The following is a 21,753-nucleotide window of genomic DNA, read 5'->3' as shown; positions in this document are numbered from 1 at the left end:
TAACTTTAATAGCCTAAATACATAATAATGTATTAGTTATCAATTAAAAATAATAGACCCTAACTTTATTATTTTGGGCCAAAAAGTTTTTCCCCTAAAAAATGTAAAGTTCTAATGGGGAAAACCAAACACGAGTGGTGTTTAAAAACTCAAAAATTAAAATTCGATTATTGCTCAAAATCGACCCATACTAATCCATAAACACCCTTATATTCAGCCGAACTTTCTTAATTTGATAATCCGATTGAGTTGCCCTCAATTGATTTTTTTTTTTGTCAATAACCTAGCAAATAACCAATTCTTCTGGATAATAAACATGTGATCATTGAGACAGTGCCGGCTCCGAAAAGACGAAAATTTTTTTGGGCCAAAGGCGAAATTTTTTTTTGCCTTAAGTAGAAGGAACATTTTTTTGGATTTAAACAATTTAATTTTAAGTGGGCTTATTTAGTTATAATTTGAGTTGTGTATAAAAATAAACATAAAAATGTATCAACTAAGACTTGAACCCACAACCTCTTGGTTAGATGTCACGCCTCTTTGCCATTAGACCAAGCTAGTGATTCTGAAATTATGTTGAGACATTGATTATACATAATTTTTTTTCATAAAAATACATATAATTTAAAAAAAAAATTTCGGGCCTAACGGGGTGTCGGCATGTAGCCGTCGACTACCCGGCCACACCCTAGGCCGGCCCTGCATTGAGATAATGAATAGATTATTATCATAATATAATCAAAGGGTCCACATGAAGGGTAAACCCTCAAATATATTCTTGAATTCTTTTTAAGTGTAAAATGGGTATCATTTTCATACTAGATTGTCAAATATAAATTTTTAAACAAACCATGCCACACATGATAAAACATTGTTTTAGGATTCATATATGTGTTGTAGTTCAATTACATCCTGTGATTTGTTATGCCACATATCATACATGTTTGTACTAAGTAATTTCGCGTTACTCGACATATTTTATTTCGTTAGGTCTATGTTCGTACGTTATAATTAGCGAATAAAGGTTCTAAACTTTTAAATATGATCTTCTTATGAGAACCATTATGTCAAATATATTTAAGGCTTATTAATTTATTTGTGGCTCTAGACTTTTGGGCCGGATGCCTCTTTTGGTTTTAGCTAAAAATACTTCTATGGCTTAACATAATGGGCCGGGCCGTCCTGCTTTAGTCTGCCAGTAAGTCTGTAACACATTTGAGTTGCTTTTTTTTTTAAGGTTATTAAGTGGCCCATGAAGTTTTTATTTGCATTTAACTTATTCATTCATTATTTTGAACTGTATATATATTTATCGTTGAAGAATCTATTAAACAACCCTATACACTTTTATAAAATATTGTGACAATGATAAAAACAATTGGCCCAAACCACTTAAATTTGTAAATTGAGTTAATAAACATGATCCTAAGACCGAAACCGTTATGAAACCGATAAAAACAATTCACTGATATATTACTGATGAATACTCTCGCAAGTTTTTGCTACTCAGTTATTAGAATAGTTTGAAGTCGCAAATAGTACGTATGAATATTACAAAGAAGACGTCACATTCTCTTATTTCATTCAATATATCATAAACAAACAGAAGTTCATGACATAAGTGTCACGCTCTCTTATTTCATTCACTCGATATATCATAAATAAATAGAGGTTCATGACACAAGATTTCATAAAGCGTTCATTCGTTAATCCACTGTGCGAATCAACTAACGCAGGATTCTGATATACATAAGAGGATGGTTGATTATTCCGACTTGATATCTTGTACAGTAGCATATGATCCATTGCCTTTTGAGCCATCTTTCAGCTAAATTACATCAAATTAATAAAAGGATTTCTGGTAAATCAAATTTACACAATTAAGCTTGCAAATCATAAAATCTAACAAAATTTATACATATTAATATTAATTAATACATGTATGTCATTCAAAAAAGGGTTGCGGCATAGCTTGTTAGGTGCTTACCGGCTTATTTATTATAATTGGATCCTTTGTGAAATTAAATATAAGCTGATTATATATACGAAAAATCCAAAAATTGATAACACCCCTCCTATCCGTTACTAATGTTTGGTTAATTACCAAATTCTCACCGATTTAATATATATTAACCACTAAAATTGATTTGTACGAAACTGAAATAGCTTCTCACATTTCGTATTCGAATACATATATATAAAGATTTCAGTGCATGCGTACCTGCTGCTGCTTCTTTTGCATGAGTCTCTTACGGTACCTGTAGCCCTGGTAAGAGTACAAAACAGACACAACTAGCATCACATCACGTACGTAGAACTCTTAACAAACAATCATTTTATATTTATTGTATATATTTAATTATATATAAGGATAGTTTTTTTTCATTTACTATATGTAATATTATGATCACATATATGTAAATTTGTTGTTACAAACACATGTAATTTATTATTACATGTATTACTCGTCCCGGGCCATATCTAAGGACAACGAAATGAAGTTAGGGCTTTAGGCCTCCACTATCTAAGGCCCCTAATTTCCAAAACAAAATTAATAACTATACATTTGTCATTTGGGATTTGGATTAATGTCTGTAATTTGAGCGACACTTAAACTGAATTAGGTCTGAAAGGGGTGAGGAACTGCATTACTTATCTATTTCCATAAAATGATGACAATATTTTGAATTTTTTGGAGTAAAAGCAATATAACTTTTTTTAACAAGGACTCGTTTTTAGACATCGTTTTAGGCCCCAAAAAAGGTTGAGCCGGAATTGCACTCGTCCCTAATGTTTCGAGTGTCAAGTATTCCCATCGAGTTCACGTTTCATTGTTATCTAAATTAAAAATAAAAATTGTGAGTTGAGGGAGAAGAAAGAATTTTTTTTAGCACGTTTTTTTATGTATGGTGAAGATGCTTTTATAGCTTAATTACCTTATCAGTCCCATATAAGTAGTCACAATAAGTGAAGATGGGTGCAAAGTTGCTTTGGCTTTGGCCACCAACATAATGGTGATAGTCATGGTATTCAGCACCAGCTGAAAATGGTATGTATTTTTTAAATGTCCATGGAAAGTCATACCTACATAGTTAAAACACATCATAAACTTAGTTAATCACTAAACTTATTCTTACCTTAACATTAATATTAATATTAATGTTTGTAACTTTTATTTCTTACCCACTATGATTCTCAACGGCCTCGATTTGCCTCAACGCAAGCCACAACAAGAATGTAACCATATGTCCAGGAACAATCGCAGGACCCAAAAACGATGGAATACCGAACACCAAGTTCTCTAGCCAGTGCGCGTGCTGAGTAGCAAACCCTGTAGGCGCAGTGTATTCATGATGAACCTTGTGAATGTTCTCATACACCCATTTGATATGAAAAAGCCTATGGATCCAATAATTTGCGTAATCTTCGATAACAAAGTAGATAATCAATTGTAATATAATCTCCGTTGATGATGGTAACGGCAAGCTTGTTCGAATACCAACCATCTACATATGTTAATCGCAACGTGTTACATGTTATAATAACATGATAATATAATAAGATCGCAGACAACGAGAAATAAAAAGAAGTTCACTATTCAAAAAAAAATCCTTAAAAAACAAAATATCTTACTTCTATGGAAGGATACGATACGAGTAGTACAGGTACAACAATGAAAAAGTACGTTCGTTGCACAACCAAGTAACATTTAAAGTTTTCGTATAACGAAACATTAATCTTGGGTTGAACTTTGTAAGGCGCGACATAAGTGGGAAACATGAGTTCCATAACAAGGTAAAAGAGAGGTACTAGAGTTGATAAGAGAAATATTAAGGGAATGTTGTGACAGTACAGGATGTAGTCGGACTTATTGGCGGTGTAGTTAAACCATAAGGTTTCGGGTAGGGTGAGAGGTCGGCCGATGGTGGTTTCAGCCTCTTGGAGAGTGGCATAGGGCAACATTTTGTGATGTCGAAGGGATGAGTTGAGTTTGTTACATTGTTCAAATATATATATACAAGGAAATGAATATACAAACAAAATTATATATAAAACTTACTTATTTGAGTATCATAAATAATTCTAAAACTTGAAAAGATATCTTGTTATTTTGTGACACGTGTTTGTATACTTTTTAATTACTGCATGGCAACACACAACTTTCTGATTTCCTATACAAAGTAGTGTGACATAAAAATAGCTTTTGGCAAAACCTTAGGATAGACGCAATGTATATGAACAACTTATACGTGTGGCACCAAAATTTCAGATTTTATATTGTGATAGCACATGGTTATATGTCACAACCATATCATAATATATTGTTTTATTCAATGAGATCCAGAGCCATGTGATTGGGTTTACATAGTCATGTAAGTTAGGTGCTGTTTGTTTTTTAAGAGGTAAATCGTCTGCAGTCTGCGGACTACATCTGTAAGCATCTGTAGCAGAAGAGGTGGACCAAACCTCTGCAATCTGCAAGAAATAGACTGTTTGTTTTTAACGTCTGCAAACTGATAAAATAAAACAGAGTGTTTTTAAACAAACCGAATCGAACAAACTAATGGTAATCATCAAAATGCATGGTAACTCATCAAAATGTCATTTTTATTATATAAATATAATTCTTAATAATAATAATAATAATAATACTGAATTGGGATTAAAAGTTAAAACCTGAACAGGGGACATGGTTGGGTCCGAGTTCGAATCTCCAATCAATCGTTCACGTGAGGCATGAAATCATTGTTCCAGATCAACTCATCGGAGGTTAAAGGGTCTTCCTTTTCACCGCCCCAGTACTTACGGAGCTTGATGGTGGTGGGTGGTCTGCCGTAGTCTCCCGGAGCAACACCGGTGCCCGGTACTTACGGAGCTTGGTGGTGGGTGGTCCGCCGTAGTCTCCCGGAGCAACGCCGGTGGACCATTTCCGGGGCTTCTTGTTGGGCAAGATTATCTTGGTCGGCAAAGTGGCTGAATTGGAGTCTTGTTGATTGATGGGTGTTGCTGTGCAGGTTAGTGAAAGATACCTACAACTGATTGCAGCCATTGTTATTGTTATTGTTAATTGATTGGAAGTGCTTTGAAACATGCTTGAACAATGATGAAAAAAATAAGAAAAAGAGGAGAAGAGGTGAGAAGTGGGTTGAACAATGCTTCTAGGAGAAGAGGACGTGCAGACGTTTTTTAATGAAACGTCTTCGGAAAAACAAACACACTGCAGAGCCCAACGTCTGCGCGTCCTCTTCTCAGTGCAGACAAAAGAGGTACAGAAGTGCTTTTGAGGAAAAACAAACAACACCTTAGTGTTCAAAACTTTATTCTTTCGTGTGTACCATTGTGCATAACCTTGTGCTTTCATATTAAGATTCGTTTTTCGGATTTTGCGAAACTATGTGTGGGAAGATTGATGAGTGTTTATTTAGCATAGTCGCATAGAGAAGAGGCGCGGTGGTGCTAGGTTATACCGAAGATTGTTTAGGCTCATTTAACGCTTTTAGTCCGAAAATCAGTTTTTTTGACATTTCAACCGCCAACGAGTTGTCCAAGTCAATCAAGGAAGCGATATCATGGTGAATGCTATTTGTAGATGAACTATGTTAGCAGCAAAGGGTAAATGAAGCTTGAATAACAAACAAGAGGAGTGGCGAGTAGACTTAGAGCATAAAGATTTAAAGATAAGACGTCGCTCTAAAACCGAGTACCTTTACTATAACTTTAGTGGTACAAACAAAGAGAAGGAGATCCCAAGTCAGTATTAAAGGCCTAGTGTTCACTCAAGTAATCAAGTTCAAGTATCTAAAAGTGTTTGTCCAATGAAACTAGGACATATACACTAATGTAACTCACTTCAATATTAAATAGAATAAATCATATAGTTGCAGTTTGATTGACTATGATCTATTGTACCGATTGTTGGGCCATCAAAAAGATGCAATCGTAAAAACTGTATATAGTAGTGATGAGGATAATGAGGTGGATGTATGGGAACAAAATGATATATAAGATAAGAAATGAAGTTTCTGGGAGAAATTAGGGTCACACACGTATCTCGGATAATACAGGGGAGGGTAAATTGAGATGGTTTACGCATTGAAAAGAAGAAATACGACATATCCAATATGAATTGTGGAAACCCTTGCAGTGGAGACAGGGTAGAGGATGATGCCAAGGAATTTAGGTTCATGAACTTGAATCAATGGGCTCCTTCTCGCTACACGATTTTGGTTCATGAACCTAAATTCGTTTCTCGTTTCCTCTTTGCCGAATCATTTGTGGCCGTGTTTTAGAAGTACCCGATGACTCTATAGGGTTTTCTGAAAACGCAACCTTTACCAATGAAAGTTATTTGTAGTTGATCATAACACTAAAAACTAGTTAGGTTGTTACTACAAATGACATAAATATATTGAATACTTTCATGTTTTTTTATTAGTTTTATTAAACAAATATAACTTTCCTTTCTAAAATCAGTTCTACTAAATAAATAATAAGTACTTCAAAATTATTATTTCTAAGCAAACCAATATAAGAAATAAAGAATCAAGTTTATTATTGTTAAACCATTTGTGTTGTAAAAAATGTGATTGGGTAGTGTTTGTCTGTTTGATACTTTGATTAGTGGGGTATGTTTAGGATTACCTCTTTTGGAAAAATCAATTGCACATGTCGTATTACATGGGTTTCCTTATTTGTGAGTGAGTGATAAAAGAGAGAACCCCACCTACTATTTCGGGCTTTCAACTTCTTGGTATTAGAGCATCTTCAATGTTATACTTCATAAATTAAATAAGCACACATGTCTAGCTTTTTAGCATATTATTGAGAAAAAAATGCGCATCCTAACCCGAGGTCCAAATGGCGTGGGGGAGGGTTGGACTAGAGGAGTTGGACTTGTTTGCGTTGTGGAGCTCAAGTCCTTGAGCTTGGTTTATGGCTGCAAACCTTGATCGGGCGGAGGAGGGTGGGCCACACTCTTACTCACTCTCACATATACGTGTATATATACATTTTTAATATTTTTATAGGGTTTCTGTAGGTTTGCTATTGGTTGTGATGATGTGAGAGAATACTGTAATGATAAATATATATAAAAATATTATTTAATTAAATAAAAGAGAAAAATGTAGTGTTGTTTTAATGCAATTATAGAGATAAAGATTGGGATACAGACATGAAAGGCTCTCATTTGCATATTCTACAATAGCATTACATAGTAAAATCTCATGTATGACAACACCCATTTCAAATTTTGAATACCTTCATTCTTTTGTATAGATGGTAACCTATTTTATTGTTAACTAGGTTAGAGCCCGTGTTCCACACGGGTAGAAAGTATAATAAAATAAAAAAGTATTATATGTAATAAGTAAATTCAATATTTCATATAATAGTTTTTATTTATGACTTTTTTATTAAGTTTTTGATATATTATGCAATATAATTTTAAGTTGAAAATCAAATCTTGTTATTTGATTTATTTAAAATAAAACATTCATACCGATATAGGTATATTAAATATTGTGTATATAAAAATGATATTTATAACAAAATGTTGTCACGGATTTATAAACTAAAATTACAAAGACTAAGGTTTTGTTGTAAAAAAAAATAAATAAAAATATATTATCTTTTAAAATAAAAAGATAAATGACGAACAATCTTAAATGGCTGTGTTAAAGAAATATGAGAAGACAATGTGCTATTGTGAATTATGAAAATATTAACAATTAAATATAATTTTGGTTTTATACTTGAAGAGAAATCACATTTATATATGTAAGTCAAATAATCAAACACAATTAGCACTTTAGTGGAGTTGGTAAACACCTTTGGTTTGAAACATAAGGTCTTAGGTTCGGAACCCGTATCACATAATAATTTATTATTCAAAATTTTATAAAGTCTTATGGGTCATGGGTTATAATAGGAAAGCGGGTCATGAATAATAATATAATAGGAAATAGTGACATGACTTCACTTAGCATCCTATGTGGAGTGCTTAGTTAAATATCATATGAACAAAATTGTGTTGCTTTAATATATAAGTTAGATTAGATGGGTTGGAGCCCACTTTCAAATTATCACTAAGCTAGGCGATGGTCGGTTCATTGCGACAATGATATTACTGTGGTTGTTGATTTTAGTGTTATCATTGTTATTTGAGTATAACTAGATTCGCTTTCAATCAAATAAGACATTTAAATAAGCATTGATACGAGTTAGGGATGTGGAGTACACGCTTGTTCAAAAGAGTTTAAAATTATTTTTGTTTCATGCACTATGGAACCTCAAGGGTAAGGGGAAAAACACTACTAGACCATGGGGATTTCAAGAGGACACCGTGTAACACTGTGAAAATTTCGAGTTCAAAAATATTAACTTTCCAAAGTCTAGGGACTAAAATTGCCAAAATCCAAACTTGAGGGTTGAAAATGAAAATTTGATTTTCCTGACCCATCGCGTATCGCGATGAGGTACCTGACACATTGTGACACGTGGCACACGGTGTGTAAGGCCCCGTTACCGGTAGCCCTACTTTCGTGTTGGATTTACTCATAAACACAGTTCTAAATATCAGAGTTAATTAAAACATTTAAGCGGAATATAAAACTTTCATAAAACATTACATAATTCATAACTTGTCTCAAAACATCCTTTGTCTTTCAACATTAAAGCATTAAAATTAAAACATCATAAGTCTTCAGATGCCAGACTCTTGTTCAGTGCCACGTGTCTCCTCAAGCGAGCTGCCTCATCCTACTCACCTGCGTGCATACTAAAAGTCAGCTACGATGAGTGAGTTCTAGTTAATCACATAATCATACAATACATTCTTACATTTCTTACTTAACCTCTTAACTTTCCTTCATACACACCTAAGTGCTTATACTTTCATTTTTACCTTCATACTTTCTTTACATACATAATCATACGTTTTAAAGAGCCTTTCGCCCTATAACCTCACAGATATTATAAGGGTCTGGTCCCTAGTTCTCGAATATTAGAAGTGTTCGATTCCCTAACATCACAGATATTGTAAGGGTCTGGTCCCTAACATCACAGATATTATAAGGGTCTGGTCCCTAGTTCTCGAATATTAGAAGGGTTCGATTCCCTAACATCACAGATATTATAAGGGTCTGGTCCCTAACATCACAGATATTATAAGGGTCTGGTCCCTAGTTCTCGAATATTAGAAGGGTTCGATTCCCTAACATCATAGATATTATAAGGGTCTGGTCCCTAACATCACAGATATTATAAGGGTCTGGTCCCTAGTTCTCGAATATTAGAAGGGTTCGATTCCCTCTTCGTTACCATACAACCATACATCATACCTCGAGTATTATTAGGGCTCGGTACCCTTTTCGTAACCATACAACCATACAACCGTCATTTCCTTCTTTTATTAACTTTATTACGTTCATACACATAAACATACATATCATACTTACCTTATTTATAACGTTACAACCTGACAGTACGTGCAATATCCGAAGATCGTTCACGTACCATCAAGCAATCATTCATACCTATCACATATATCACATATGGCATACACTTATCACTTAGGATAAATGTATTAACAACACATCAAGTATGCACACAGCCCCGAAAAGATAACAAGGAATGGGCTAGAACTCACCTGAACACGGTTACGTTCACCGTTAATCGTAATCCCTTTCTTCAGTTGTGCACGGCTGACTGTATAACAAGTATACGTGTCAATTAACTATCACTTCTCATAATGTATTTCTATCTTTATATGACCCACAACGAACGGGGGTCCGGGGGCAGCGCCCCTGGCAGCGGGGTCTAGGGGCGGCAGCCCCTAGCAGGGTCCAAGGGGCAGAGCCCCTGGCTGGGGTCGATTAACTGTCTTAACACATTTTTCATTAGATTTTTAATTTATTTTCTAATCGAACTTGACTTTAAGCGAAGTTAAACCTCAGGCGAACTTAGCTCTAGGCGAAGTTATCAGGCGAACTTGGCTTTAGGCGAAGTTAAACCTCAGGCGAACTTAGCTCTAGGCGAAGTTATCAGGCGAACTTGGCTTTAGGCGAAGTTAAACCTCAGGCGAACTTAGCTCTAGGCGAAGTTGTCATCAGGCGAACTTGGCTTTAGGCGAAGTTACCAGTTAGGCGAACTTGGCCGTAAGCGAAGTTATCAATTAGGCGAACTTGGCCTCAGGCGAAGTTATCGCTTTGAAGGCGAAGTTATCGCTTTGAAGGCGAAGTTGCCCAGTTCGCGGCGAAGTTGCCCAGATCAGCCGCTGTTTTGGTTTCTATCAAGCATTTTGGCGATTTTAACACCCTTGTTATGGTTCGACATCACCCACTACGTTTCCCAACCATTTTCGGTCGTATCTACACTATAAAACTTGGATCTTTAAACTTCAAAGATCAAGAATCATACCTTTTTTGAGCTTGTTTGGATCTCGTTTACTTGTTTAATCACAACCAACGCTCTCTCTCTCTCTCTCTCGGATCTGGTCGCCCCTCTCCTCGGCCGGCCGGCGGGGTTTGGTGTGTGGTGTGTGTGTTTTGGAGTGTTAGAAAATAAGGTGAAATGAATGATAGTTTGGGGTTTAGGGGATATTTATATCCCTTAAATCCCATGGACCTAAGACCCATTCTCATTTAACCCATCTCAATTAATCCAAGTCCATGATCCGCTCCTTACTCGATATTAAATAATTAATAACGCGAAATCACTAAACGTAACTTTCTTTATTCAACATTAAAATTTTAGGATGTTACACGGTGGCACTAGGTGCTGCCACGTAGCAACACTGCCGCCACGTGTAGCGGCGCCTGCCACGTGTCGACACGTGGCATGTCTATACCGTTGCGTCATCAGGCCTATATCGTGGTACGCGATAGGCCTGCCCAAGGACTTATCGCGTAGCGCGATGGGACACCAAATTTCGCCTATAAATAGCAAGGTCCGGGTTTCATTCTTGGCATCCCACAACTCAGCTCTCTTACCTCTCTCTAACATCTCTCTACAATACCACAATCGTATATTCAATTTACCTCGATAAACGTGCCATATTTCCTCATTATGCGTGTCCCGAACCTTCAATTGTATACCGATGTTTCCTTAAAGAAGTTGTGCCACCCTCCTCCCACATACCAAGAAGGTGTTGTTGAAATGGCAATGAGTCTCGATAAGAGTGTCAACGAGTATTGAAGTTTGGTGTACTTGTTTGACGATCGAGAAATAAAGCGGCGTCGAAGTGCTGCTCAAGTCCCTAGGATTCCGGTACGCCACTAAGGTTAGGCGTCATAATGAATTTAATATAATATTATATTATATTCAAGGCTTAGGCCTAAAGTCGAGGATATACTCGATACCTCGATAAAAGAAAAGAAATGCAAACATAACAAAGAAAAGAATAAAGAAATGATATGTTAAGATAAACATATATATGTGTGTAAGTATATATGTACATATTCTTTGTTATGAATTTATTATTTATTGAATAATGAGTATTCGTAAATAATAAAAGAAAAGATTACGTTTCTTGGAGAAGAAGAAACGTCGGGTTTTGAATACAAACTAAAGGTTTATAATTTACATTTAACCAAGAGGTTTTCAAGTAAATAAGAATTGAACTAAAGGTTCAATCGAGGATTGGGATATAAGACTAAAGGTCTTAAGCCCGATCGTGTATCCGACTAACAAATATTTATACTCGTAACTATAGGTTCGAGATAAAGAAAAGGGAAAGACCCTTGGACGGTGAGTGAAGCCGATCCTAAAGAGATAAGGTGAATACGCCCCCAAACTTTTAAACTTGTTTTCAAATGAGTCAAACTTGTTATATGAAATTGTTTACAATGAACTATGTGTTCCTAAAACCGTTATAACTATGGGTATAAACCTAGCCCTCAGGCTGTGGTATACGTATGTCTGGATCCTTACATAGGTGGTACTATGCGATGTATGGGCATGATCGCACCACCCTTGGTCGTAGGATGCTCTCCTGCAGGGAGTACGACCGTTTGTGTATATTTACGGGTACTTAACTAAGTCGAACGCTGCGGTGTTTGCTGAGGTGACCTAGCGTAGAGGCTTTAGTTTATAATGTGTTGTTTGACTTTGTTATTCCTAAGCCACGTTGGGCCGAGGCAGGCGTAGTCTCGAGGGGTAATAAAGTAAAAGAAGTTATTTTGCTTCAGCGTGTTCACCAGCATTCGTTGCTGACGTATTTTATTACATTTTTGCAGGTGAACAAGATTAGCGCTTGGAAGTGTCGAAGTGCTATAAATATCCGATGGCTCGGATTGTTTTGTAATAACTTAATATGGTGGTTTGTAAATTTATAAACACATAAATATTTTGTAATAACTTAAAACGGATGTTTTATAATCCCGTCTTTTGAATGTATATATAAATTACACTTTTGATCCTTAAAGTTTTATAAGTTTTCCGCAAATAAACGTAACTCTGATTTATTTACAAACACGATACCAACTTATGGGTCGCACTCCTAGGCCTTAGATAGGGGTGTGACACACCGCTAGATGGAATCCAAGGGATTGAGCCTTTGGCGGGGATTTGGATACTTCGTAAGACACTTATTTGTTAGATATAGCTTGATTCATTAGCTCATCATGCCTAGCGTGAAATCTGTTAAGTTTGTGCGTACACGACACAATCTGAGTACCATCTAGCCAAAGGGTTAAGGAGAAACTTAGTGCACAAGTCGGCTGAAGGAATGAAATTAAAGTCCATCTAAAGATATTTCATTTAAGATACCCGTTTCTCATCTAATACAATGTCAATGCTAAATTAAAGTGGAAAACTTGTTATGGAGAGATTGAGACAATTGTGGTATATCATACCAAGGTATGGGTTTGACGTGCAAGTGAGGTGAGGGTGAAGTTTTACTTAATAGTTTTCTTGAGAACTCTTCCATGAAAGACGTAAGACGAAAAAGAACTACCTATATGTGTATAAAGTTAACCACTTTCACCAAAAGTTTAGACTTGGCTTTTATGTATGCCTATCGTTGGATATATATATAAGGCTATAATAATCAGGATAAGTACATATCAGGATGTTAAGCTATGTATATTTCATTTATTAAAACGAATAGCAAAATGTCAATAATTAATGACACAACGATATTAGAATATTTGGAAATGTAATATACTAAGATGAAAAATTCAATCTTCAAGATATATTCATACATGTAGAGGTTTGTTTATGATTGTAAATACTTTTGAATCAATGCTTACGCTAAAATAAGGGAATATTGATGAGCGAACCTGATTTACGTAAGATCAAACAAGAAACTGAAAAAAATATGTATACTAGTTAGAAGGTGCGGAGCACACAACTCTTTCAATACCATTCTAATCTTTGGCCCTATGAAACCTGAAGGGTTCTTCAAGGCGAAACTCCAGATCTTGGGGGATTTTTTTTTCAAACTAGTAATAAAGTGGGTTCTAGGTGTCTGGCAAGAGTATTAATGGTTTTCGGTGTTCTTCTGTCTAAGATGGAGGAACTTATCTAATGCCGTGCCAGCTTAGTAGTGACGTGTTGGTTAGAGATAACTGGATCTGCCATGTGAGATGGCCTGGATCCAAAATTTCTCCCTTCCACCACTTGGTAACATAACATGAAATCCTCCATCTAAGATGGAGGGAGGGGGTAACTTGAAAATAAGTGAAACTCTCATATGAGATGGAGGGACTGAGCTCCAAAAATTTTATTTTTGACAAATTTATGGGTGTTGTCATAGTCACGTGACGTACGAACTCTTCTGAAGAATATGTAGAGATGAGAGATTTTATAAAAGCATGATGTGAGATTTTAAGACATAAATATGTCTAAGTTTTTAATTGATGGTACATAACCTTACATCATAAATTCTTAATGACGATTTGCAACTGTGTTTAATATGATGTTGTTCACACTACACCGATCGCAAACCTAGATTCTATTCATGTCCGTGTTTTTGTAAAAACCTTAATTTTCCATGTTAATTAATTTGCCATTTCTTTTTAAATTTAAGATACCTTATATGCTCTCACATGTCAAAAATTTATAGGTTAGATAGACCAGCCCACGTGTGATCGTGCTGTTGCTGGACTTTTCTAAAAACATACTAGAATATGAAGTTACCGTCCTTCAATCAAAGAACCGTTTGAAGAACATCACCATATTATCTTGTTACTATTTTTTGTTGTTAAGTGTCTAATGTAGGAGGGTATTGGTCTATTTGATGTTTGCTTTGGTTTCAATAAACTTGTTTGCCTAAGTCTATGTTTTATTGATAACAACCGAACAACAAATGTTTAAACTTGATTTTTGCGCTTTGATGACAATTGTAACACATTAAAAGACGAATATACTCTCACATGAGTAGCATAAAGTTACATCTATTAGCCATGCTAACAATTACATAAAAAGAAATTACTAAAACACAAATTACTTAAACATAGATTACTAAAATAGAAATTACTTAAACATAACTTAATAAAACATAAATAACCATCCTAAAAATTACATATTAATCGACGATAAAATCTCACACCACGCTTTTATAGAATCTCTCATCTCCGCATATTCTTTAAAAGAGTACGTACGTCACATGACCATGACCACATCAGTGAGTTTCACTTATTTTCAAGTTACCTCGTATAACATTCATATCTTTTTTATTATACCGTATGTTTGCTAAAAATGAAAACATGGAGTTCAGTCCCTCCACATTAAATGGAGGATTTCATGTTAAACTGTCATGTGACGGAAGGGAAAAATCTTGGATCCAGCCATCTTAGATGACGGATCCAGTCATTTCTAACTAGCACGTCACTATTAAGTTGGCACGCCATTTGATCATTTCCTTCATCTTAGATTGAAGAACACCTAAAACTCATTATCACTTTTGAGATACATTTGGAACCCACTTTTATCTTGGTAAAACCAACTAGTTTGAAAAAAAGAAAAATCGATCATGGATTTTACTTTTTAGGATTATGACATGTTTGTCGGTAGTAATACTTATAAATTTATGTGAAGAAAAAAAAAAAGAAATGAAAAATTGTCTATCTCCAGATGTGAAATATCAACTACATGTCTCCCGTTTTTTTTGTTGTGAGTCTTTTCTTTTATTTTTCCTTTTTATTTTATTTATTAATTGGGTTTTGCCACTTGTGAGATCGTACCCCCGTCGTTTCTTATGCATATAGGATAAGAAAGAAAGCATCTTCCATTAGAAAACTCTTGAAGTCTCTTTTCTTTTCATAATTATTTTATATTATTTTCAATGACCAATTATATAAAAACTAGTAAAAAGCAAGAAAACAAACAAAAAGTTAATTACATAACAATGACAATGAGAGGATTTTATTCTTACTCTTAAGAGAACAATTTCTCTCTCTATTACCAAGCCACCAAAACGAGTAATCGATAATATTGTCTATAATGAGATCTTTCCTCCCTTTTTTCGCGAGAAAACATTGTTTAAATATCTCTGAATAATCCATCAAGCTGTAAGAATAATGTCATGATTAAGCTTTCTCTTATTACCATAATTAGAGACCAAATCAAGCCGGTTTAGGATTCTTATTCTAGAAAGAGTCTGAATTGACGACAAATTTAGCCATTTGATAATAGAAACCCACACACTAGATGCAATCTCACAATCACCAAACAAATCTCATTTGGTAATCTAAAATCTATAAATGGATCAAACATTCAACTGAAAGTTCGTTTATCTAATAAACGAACGGATATCATCATGGTGGTCCATTTGTTTTTTATTATTATTTTTATTTATTTATTTATTTATTTATTTATTTATTTTTCTATGATTATGGACGACATCGATGGTGGTCCATTTGTGCTATCAAATATCATCATACTTGGTGACATCGTCTACGTGTCGCGGCAACAAGATTAACATGGTTAAGCGTATAAAGAGAAGTGCGTGAAGTTACGACAACTTGCCTTTCGATATCAAAATGTAAAATAAGTCATGTAATTATAAAGGAAACACGAAAACGAATTTACAAAAGATTGTATAACCAAAAGACAAAACCATGATTGACAAACAACCTAACCAAATTTAGCATTTGAGAACAAAATATGTATTATATATATTAATTTTAAATATAAAATAATAAAAGTATTAAAATGTAAAAATATAAACATGTGAGTATCTTAATTGCTTGTAGGGGATACAATTTTACACAAATGTTATACCAGTAGACAAATAGACAACGAAGCAGTTAGCCCTGTATGAGTAGCAAGCCAAAAAAACAAAAATGAACCGGCCAGGGTGACGACCGAACCCGTGTCACACAGGTAGAAGGGAAGCGCGCACATCACTTGGCAAGGCGACTTCTTTGTCTAAAACCCATGCCAGTGGCATTGTTCATACCGACCAACTTCTTTAACATATATAATGTGTGCAAGTGCAATGTATGGTATTTGTCTTTTAACATTTATGGTTGTTGGCCCAAACGGATTAAACAATCACATCAAACAAACTAACACGAGATTTAATATAAACAATAATCTATATTCTTATTTATAGATCTACTATGCTTGCTCTCCAAAAGAAAACTTTTCCTAAACCTATATTATTTAATTAATTAAAATAAATAAACTATAATAAAACATAACAAATTAAACTCTTAACAATTCTAATAATTCAGAATTAACCTTCAATAGTTTCCCCAACTTACACACAAACATGATGTGTAGAGATCTTTTATATCCGAAGTCTCCAGAATCACAAGATTAAGTAATATTTTTGTGGTTGATTTGCAAGATTAAGTGTGCCAGTGGTGTTTTGAAATGTTTTTAACTAATGGGAAGGTCACAACAGTGTCACAATTTTTAGGTGTTCATGATATAAAACTTGGTTCGATGCTAACTTGAAGGACCTAAATGAGTATTACGATAAGTATAAGGGTGACACAGATGATCCAAAGGGGCAATTATGGTGATCTTAAGTTAAATAGGCAATCTTGTTTTCTTGGAGTCCAAGTTTATTTTACATTTGTCTTAATTTCTAAGATAAAGATATTGTTTAATATGTATATTATAATTAATTGTTTCCTAGTTCGAGTAGTATTATGATTGTGGGTGTTATATAAACCCATCAATAGTTTTCACTTTAGTTGTATTTCGTTCTTGTTTATTATTAATAAAAAGAGTTGCGTAAGGTTTATGCAATTTTGGGTTTGGATTTCTTGATTCCCTTGATTGAATAAGCTCAACAAGTGTATCAGAGCCGATATGGTTCAAGATCACTATGAGGAGAACACCAAAGGCTACTTGAAGATCGATCGAGAGTCATCCACAACCGTATCTGGAAGCAAGGAAAGGCCAGTGTTTACCTCCTAAAATTGAGGTTAGTTACCCCATTTTTTTTGGTTAATAGAGCGGAAATAAAAGGTCATTTTTATTACTTTTTGTTTATTCTCGTAATCATTTCCCATTGTGTTATGGTGTTTCCGATCACAACTAAGGTTCCGATCGAAGGTTTTAAGTTTTCGAGCGTAGTAAAGAATCTGATTGCAGGTGATTAAGTTTGATTGCAGTAAAATTACCGATCACATGAAGAAATCTAATTGAAGAGCAGAAGTTATCCAAAATCTTGTAATAAAAACGAAGGTTCAAGTCATGGAAGGAATCAAGAATCAACTAAAAGCAATCTTGGCATAATCTATTGTTATTTTGTATATAGATGATGAGGAAATTATGGCTGAAGGAGAAAGTACATATTATTAATACGTAACTGTGACAGTAACCAAACAAAGCGAGAGATAAGTCGTGTTGGATGAGGTGCATGAGAAGGTAGCCCTGTCTTATGTTACGGGTTGTCATGATGGAGTATAAAAGGTTAAAAATAAAAAAAAACCAACAAATTTGACGTTGGAGTTCACATGAGGTTTATGCAAAGTTCAGTGATACGAATGAATGAACGAATGAAGGAGTTAAGTTCGAGAAAGAACATACATCAAAGGTAGATAGAAGAATTGCTTTGAGTACCATGATAGTTGGTCATGAAATTGAGAAAACAAACATTTCTTATCTGGAATCGGGTAATGTAGTTCTAAATAGTCTAAACAGTGGTAATTTTGAAGTTGGCTTAGTTGTGACCAAGAAAAAGAAACATGTAGGTAGTATGATAAACTCGAATCCAAGAATCATGCTCAAAGAGGTGCGAGTGATGTGCTAAACATGGTCTATGAATTTTAGCAAAAACTAACCTAGACACAACTAGTAATAACTACTAAACTTGGACAACCTAAACTAGACCACTAACAACAGACGAGCGTAACTTTCGAATGTAATATAGGTAAAGGAAGTCTGGGATATCGAACCCTAGACATACTATGAATAGTGAATAGCAAAACTAGACTATAAAAGATTGAATAATTTGGTTTTTAAAAGATGATTTAAAAAGATTAATTAAACTTAAATTAAGAAAAATTAAAAGATGATATGTGCTAAATTATATATAAATATTATGAATATTTCCTACATTTTTGAGTAACTTCAAGGTTGTTTTTGTTAAATAAATCGTCCAATTGGTTCATATTCAAATGTGATGGGTACATTTTAGGTATTCGTATTTACATATTAATTATTTACAAAATGCACTAATAATAATATATTTTTAAAGTTGGTTGGTCATAGAAATAAAATAGACCAATGATAATAAATTGAAAGTAAATGTGAGTCTCCAACAATTATTAGAAATCGAATTCAACAATTATTATTGTAATTGATATATTTGAACGTTGGAATTTTATGCAGGAGAAAAGAAAAGTGTGCCGGCTCAAAAATAATTAAAGAAGAAATTGGCTAGAGGTGTAAATGTTTTCTTTTTAATGGACTTTCATGTAACACGGTTACGGCTGTTGGAGTAGAAAAAGAAAACAAAACAACAAAAAGGAAAAAAGAAAAGAAATCAAGCACCAAGGCAGGAGCTCAAAACGTTTACGGTTGGGAAGAAATCAAGAATTAAAAGAAGCAGGCACCCAGTAACGTCAAGCAGGCTACTAGATGAACATGCTAACAGTTTAACTATTTTTATTTATTCTATGATGAACCGATATATATTTTATCTTTCTTTCATCAGTTATTATGAGGGGCTAAACTGTGAAACTGCTTGTGCTTGGATAGATACTTTATAGACTTGTTTTATTTTTTGTTTTGGATTATTATTGATTGGTTCGTGCTTTGGTAAGTTTTTAATATTCTTTGGTTATGATGCATACGCGTATTTGTTTTTATTCTAAGATGGCGAAATTAAATATGTCTCTCATATGTTTTTGTTTTTTTTGTTGGGTCTTGCCACTTGCGAGACAACGCATTTGTCACGTAGGGATGAGCAAAATGGTGCTAGGTACAATATCCATTTTCTAAGTTTTCGTGATTGGTATAATACGGTATCGGTATTTTACAGACTTATTGTCGTAAATACTGGCACCATACCGAGCATTTACGGTATCGGGACCTATTTTTGGCAATTTTCGGTACCGTTACCGTGTTCATCTCTACGATCATAGCATGTGCAAATATGATAATTAAAGAAAAGAAAAAAGTGAAAGCATATTTCGTTGTACATCCATAAGTGGAGTAGATCCATCACCACCCATATTGAACTCATTGATAAATAAATCTGGTAAACCATTGGGAAAGTTAATAATAGCTTGTTAAGAGCCACTTATAACACTAAACAAATGATAACTTTTATGCATGTAGGTTAATCTATGTTTGATAATAATTTCTTTGGATGGAGAGTTGCGCTAGATTAGATTCCTAGAAAGACGCATTGGCGGCAAGGAATGTCATCATACAATCTTTGGTTTGCGGAAATTGTGGTGTCGTGTGAGTCCATAAACCCCCCGTTAGAATGTCATTTTGCTAGAGGAGTTTGGAACAAGGTTTCGGGGTGGTGTGATTTTATGCAGAGCCGAAGAGCTAGCGCAATCTATGGAACAAATCACGAGGGATAAAGGATACAAAAAACTAATAGATATGATAGTTCTTGCTTCGTTATGGCTTATTAGAAAATCGAAACAAGAAAGTATTCCATGGGTGTTCTTGGAATTTAGATAAATCGATGAAAGATATCAAGGCAATCTCGTACTTGTGGATGAAAAATAGGTCTAGCTTGAATGATCTAGCAAGATTGATCGGTACAATTGGTGTAATCTTGCATGTTTCTTTTATTTGGTGTATTTGTTGGTCCTTCTAGGCTCTAGCTTCTAGCTTTCTTTAACAGATCTTTTCACTGAAATCTTTTTAACTGTATTTGCAGGGATTTGAACCTGTCACCTCATTTTTAAGGGGACAAACACCATAAAACTAGACCGCTAAGTCAATGGTATTAACAACTTCTTGCTGCTTAGTCCTTTATTAATATATAACATATTTTATTGCAGGTAAAAACCGGGTAACCCCTACTTTCATTATTAAATGTCTTAGAATAACCAAGAGACCAAATCAACTCCACTTCTAGTAGCAACTAATAATTTGTCTTCATATCTCTTATTGTTGTAGTTTTCAACTGTTCTATGCATAAATTCTGAAATTTGATGACTAATAAAACCAGCTCATCCTTTTCAAAATTAAGTCATGGATAAAAAGATCAAAACATACACCATTAAATATTATAGCAGGAGCAGGCGGCAATGGTGGCTTAGGAGACGGCGGTGATGGTGGCAATGGTGAAAATGATGGTGGCTTGCTTTGACCCACTTCTTGACAAATCGTGTCAGCTCTTGTCTGAAGCTAGATGATTCATCTACGTTTCGCCAACTCAAATGGAGGAACCATCCTGAAATACACATGATTTAAATGCTCTAACATATATATTATTTACTTATTTACCTACTTAAATACTTCATATTTGTATGTCATGTACATGTGCGACTAATGTTTTTAATAATTTGACATCCTAATAAACAGTAGGCCTATAAACTTTTGTACCCCTTGGTATTCTATTTTATTAATGACAAACTTGCTACTAATTTTATTAATCAACTAGGATATAGCTCATGTAACAGACCGGTGGTTTAAAACATACATTAAAAAGTTAAATTTAATAATATACGTAATAACATATCTTATGAATCCATAAGATATAAATAATGATAAGTGATAAACCCCTCTTAACGATTCATGGAGCATATTAATGAGTTTTAGAAACACATTGACTCATTTAAAGACTACCTCTTAATCGAACAGACCTCTTAATAACTCGGCACAAGATTGCCCAGTGGTGTATTATCTTTTGGGAGTATAAATTGGGCTTAATTTGATCTATTACCTTGAATTGACTCCAATCATTGTTGACTGTTTGTAACTAGAAATTTTAAAAACAAAAACATCACCTACATGTTTGCTTTTGGCCCATAATCAATTGAAAAGTTAACGTTCATCTGGACCCATAATTTGTTTATAAAGTAAAACTGGCATTCGGCCACACTAGAACAAAGCTACACACATAATATCCATGAGGACCTTCACACAAGATATCATAAAGAGCTAAATGATATATATATGGTCACACTAGAACATAGTATATGAAACATTATTTGATTTAACAATAAACAGTATGTATAGCCAACTTTATTAATACAAAATAAAAACGTGAAATGATCACATATTCACTTATTAATCCACCAATGGAAGTTGTGAAGCTACAGAAGATGAGATGCATGGTTACTCTGATTTGATATCCGGTGTAGAAGCATATGATTCTCCAAT

The 21,753-nt window shown here is 34.4% G+C and overlaps 1 protein-coding gene across 1 annotated transcript; it reads right to left on the bottom strand.

Moving 5' to 3' along the window:
- Positions 1–1,643: 1,643 nt before the first annotated feature.
- On the bottom strand, positions 1,644–4,333 carry LOC143578219 (methylsterol monooxygenase 1-1-like). The gene is made up of 5 exons (XM_077061872.1): positions 3,634–4,333; positions 3,184–3,506; positions 2,937–3,084; positions 2,222–2,266; positions 1,644–1,828 (listed from the first exon to the last, which is right to left on the bottom strand). Exons 1-5 carry the CDS (start codon positions 3,961–3,963, stop codon positions 1,766–1,768), a joined length of 909 nt encoding a protein of 302 aa, XP_076917987.1. The 5' UTR covers positions 3,964–4,333; the 3' UTR covers positions 1,644–1,765.
- Between the last annotated feature and the right edge of the window lie 17,420 nt (positions 4,334–21,753).

This window comes from Bidens hawaiensis, unplaced genomic scaffold, assembly GCF_021521415.1.
Source record: "Bidens hawaiensis isolate Kalapana, Puna unplaced genomic scaffold, B.hawaiensis_p1.1 tig00029065_1, whole genome shotgun sequence".
In the NCBI taxonomy this organism is placed as follows: Eukaryota; Viridiplantae; Streptophyta; class Magnoliopsida; order Asterales; family Asteraceae; genus Bidens; species Bidens hawaiensis.
The sequence above is the reverse complement of the archived record's forward strand: the minus strand, read 5'-3'. Positions and strand labels throughout refer to the sequence as shown.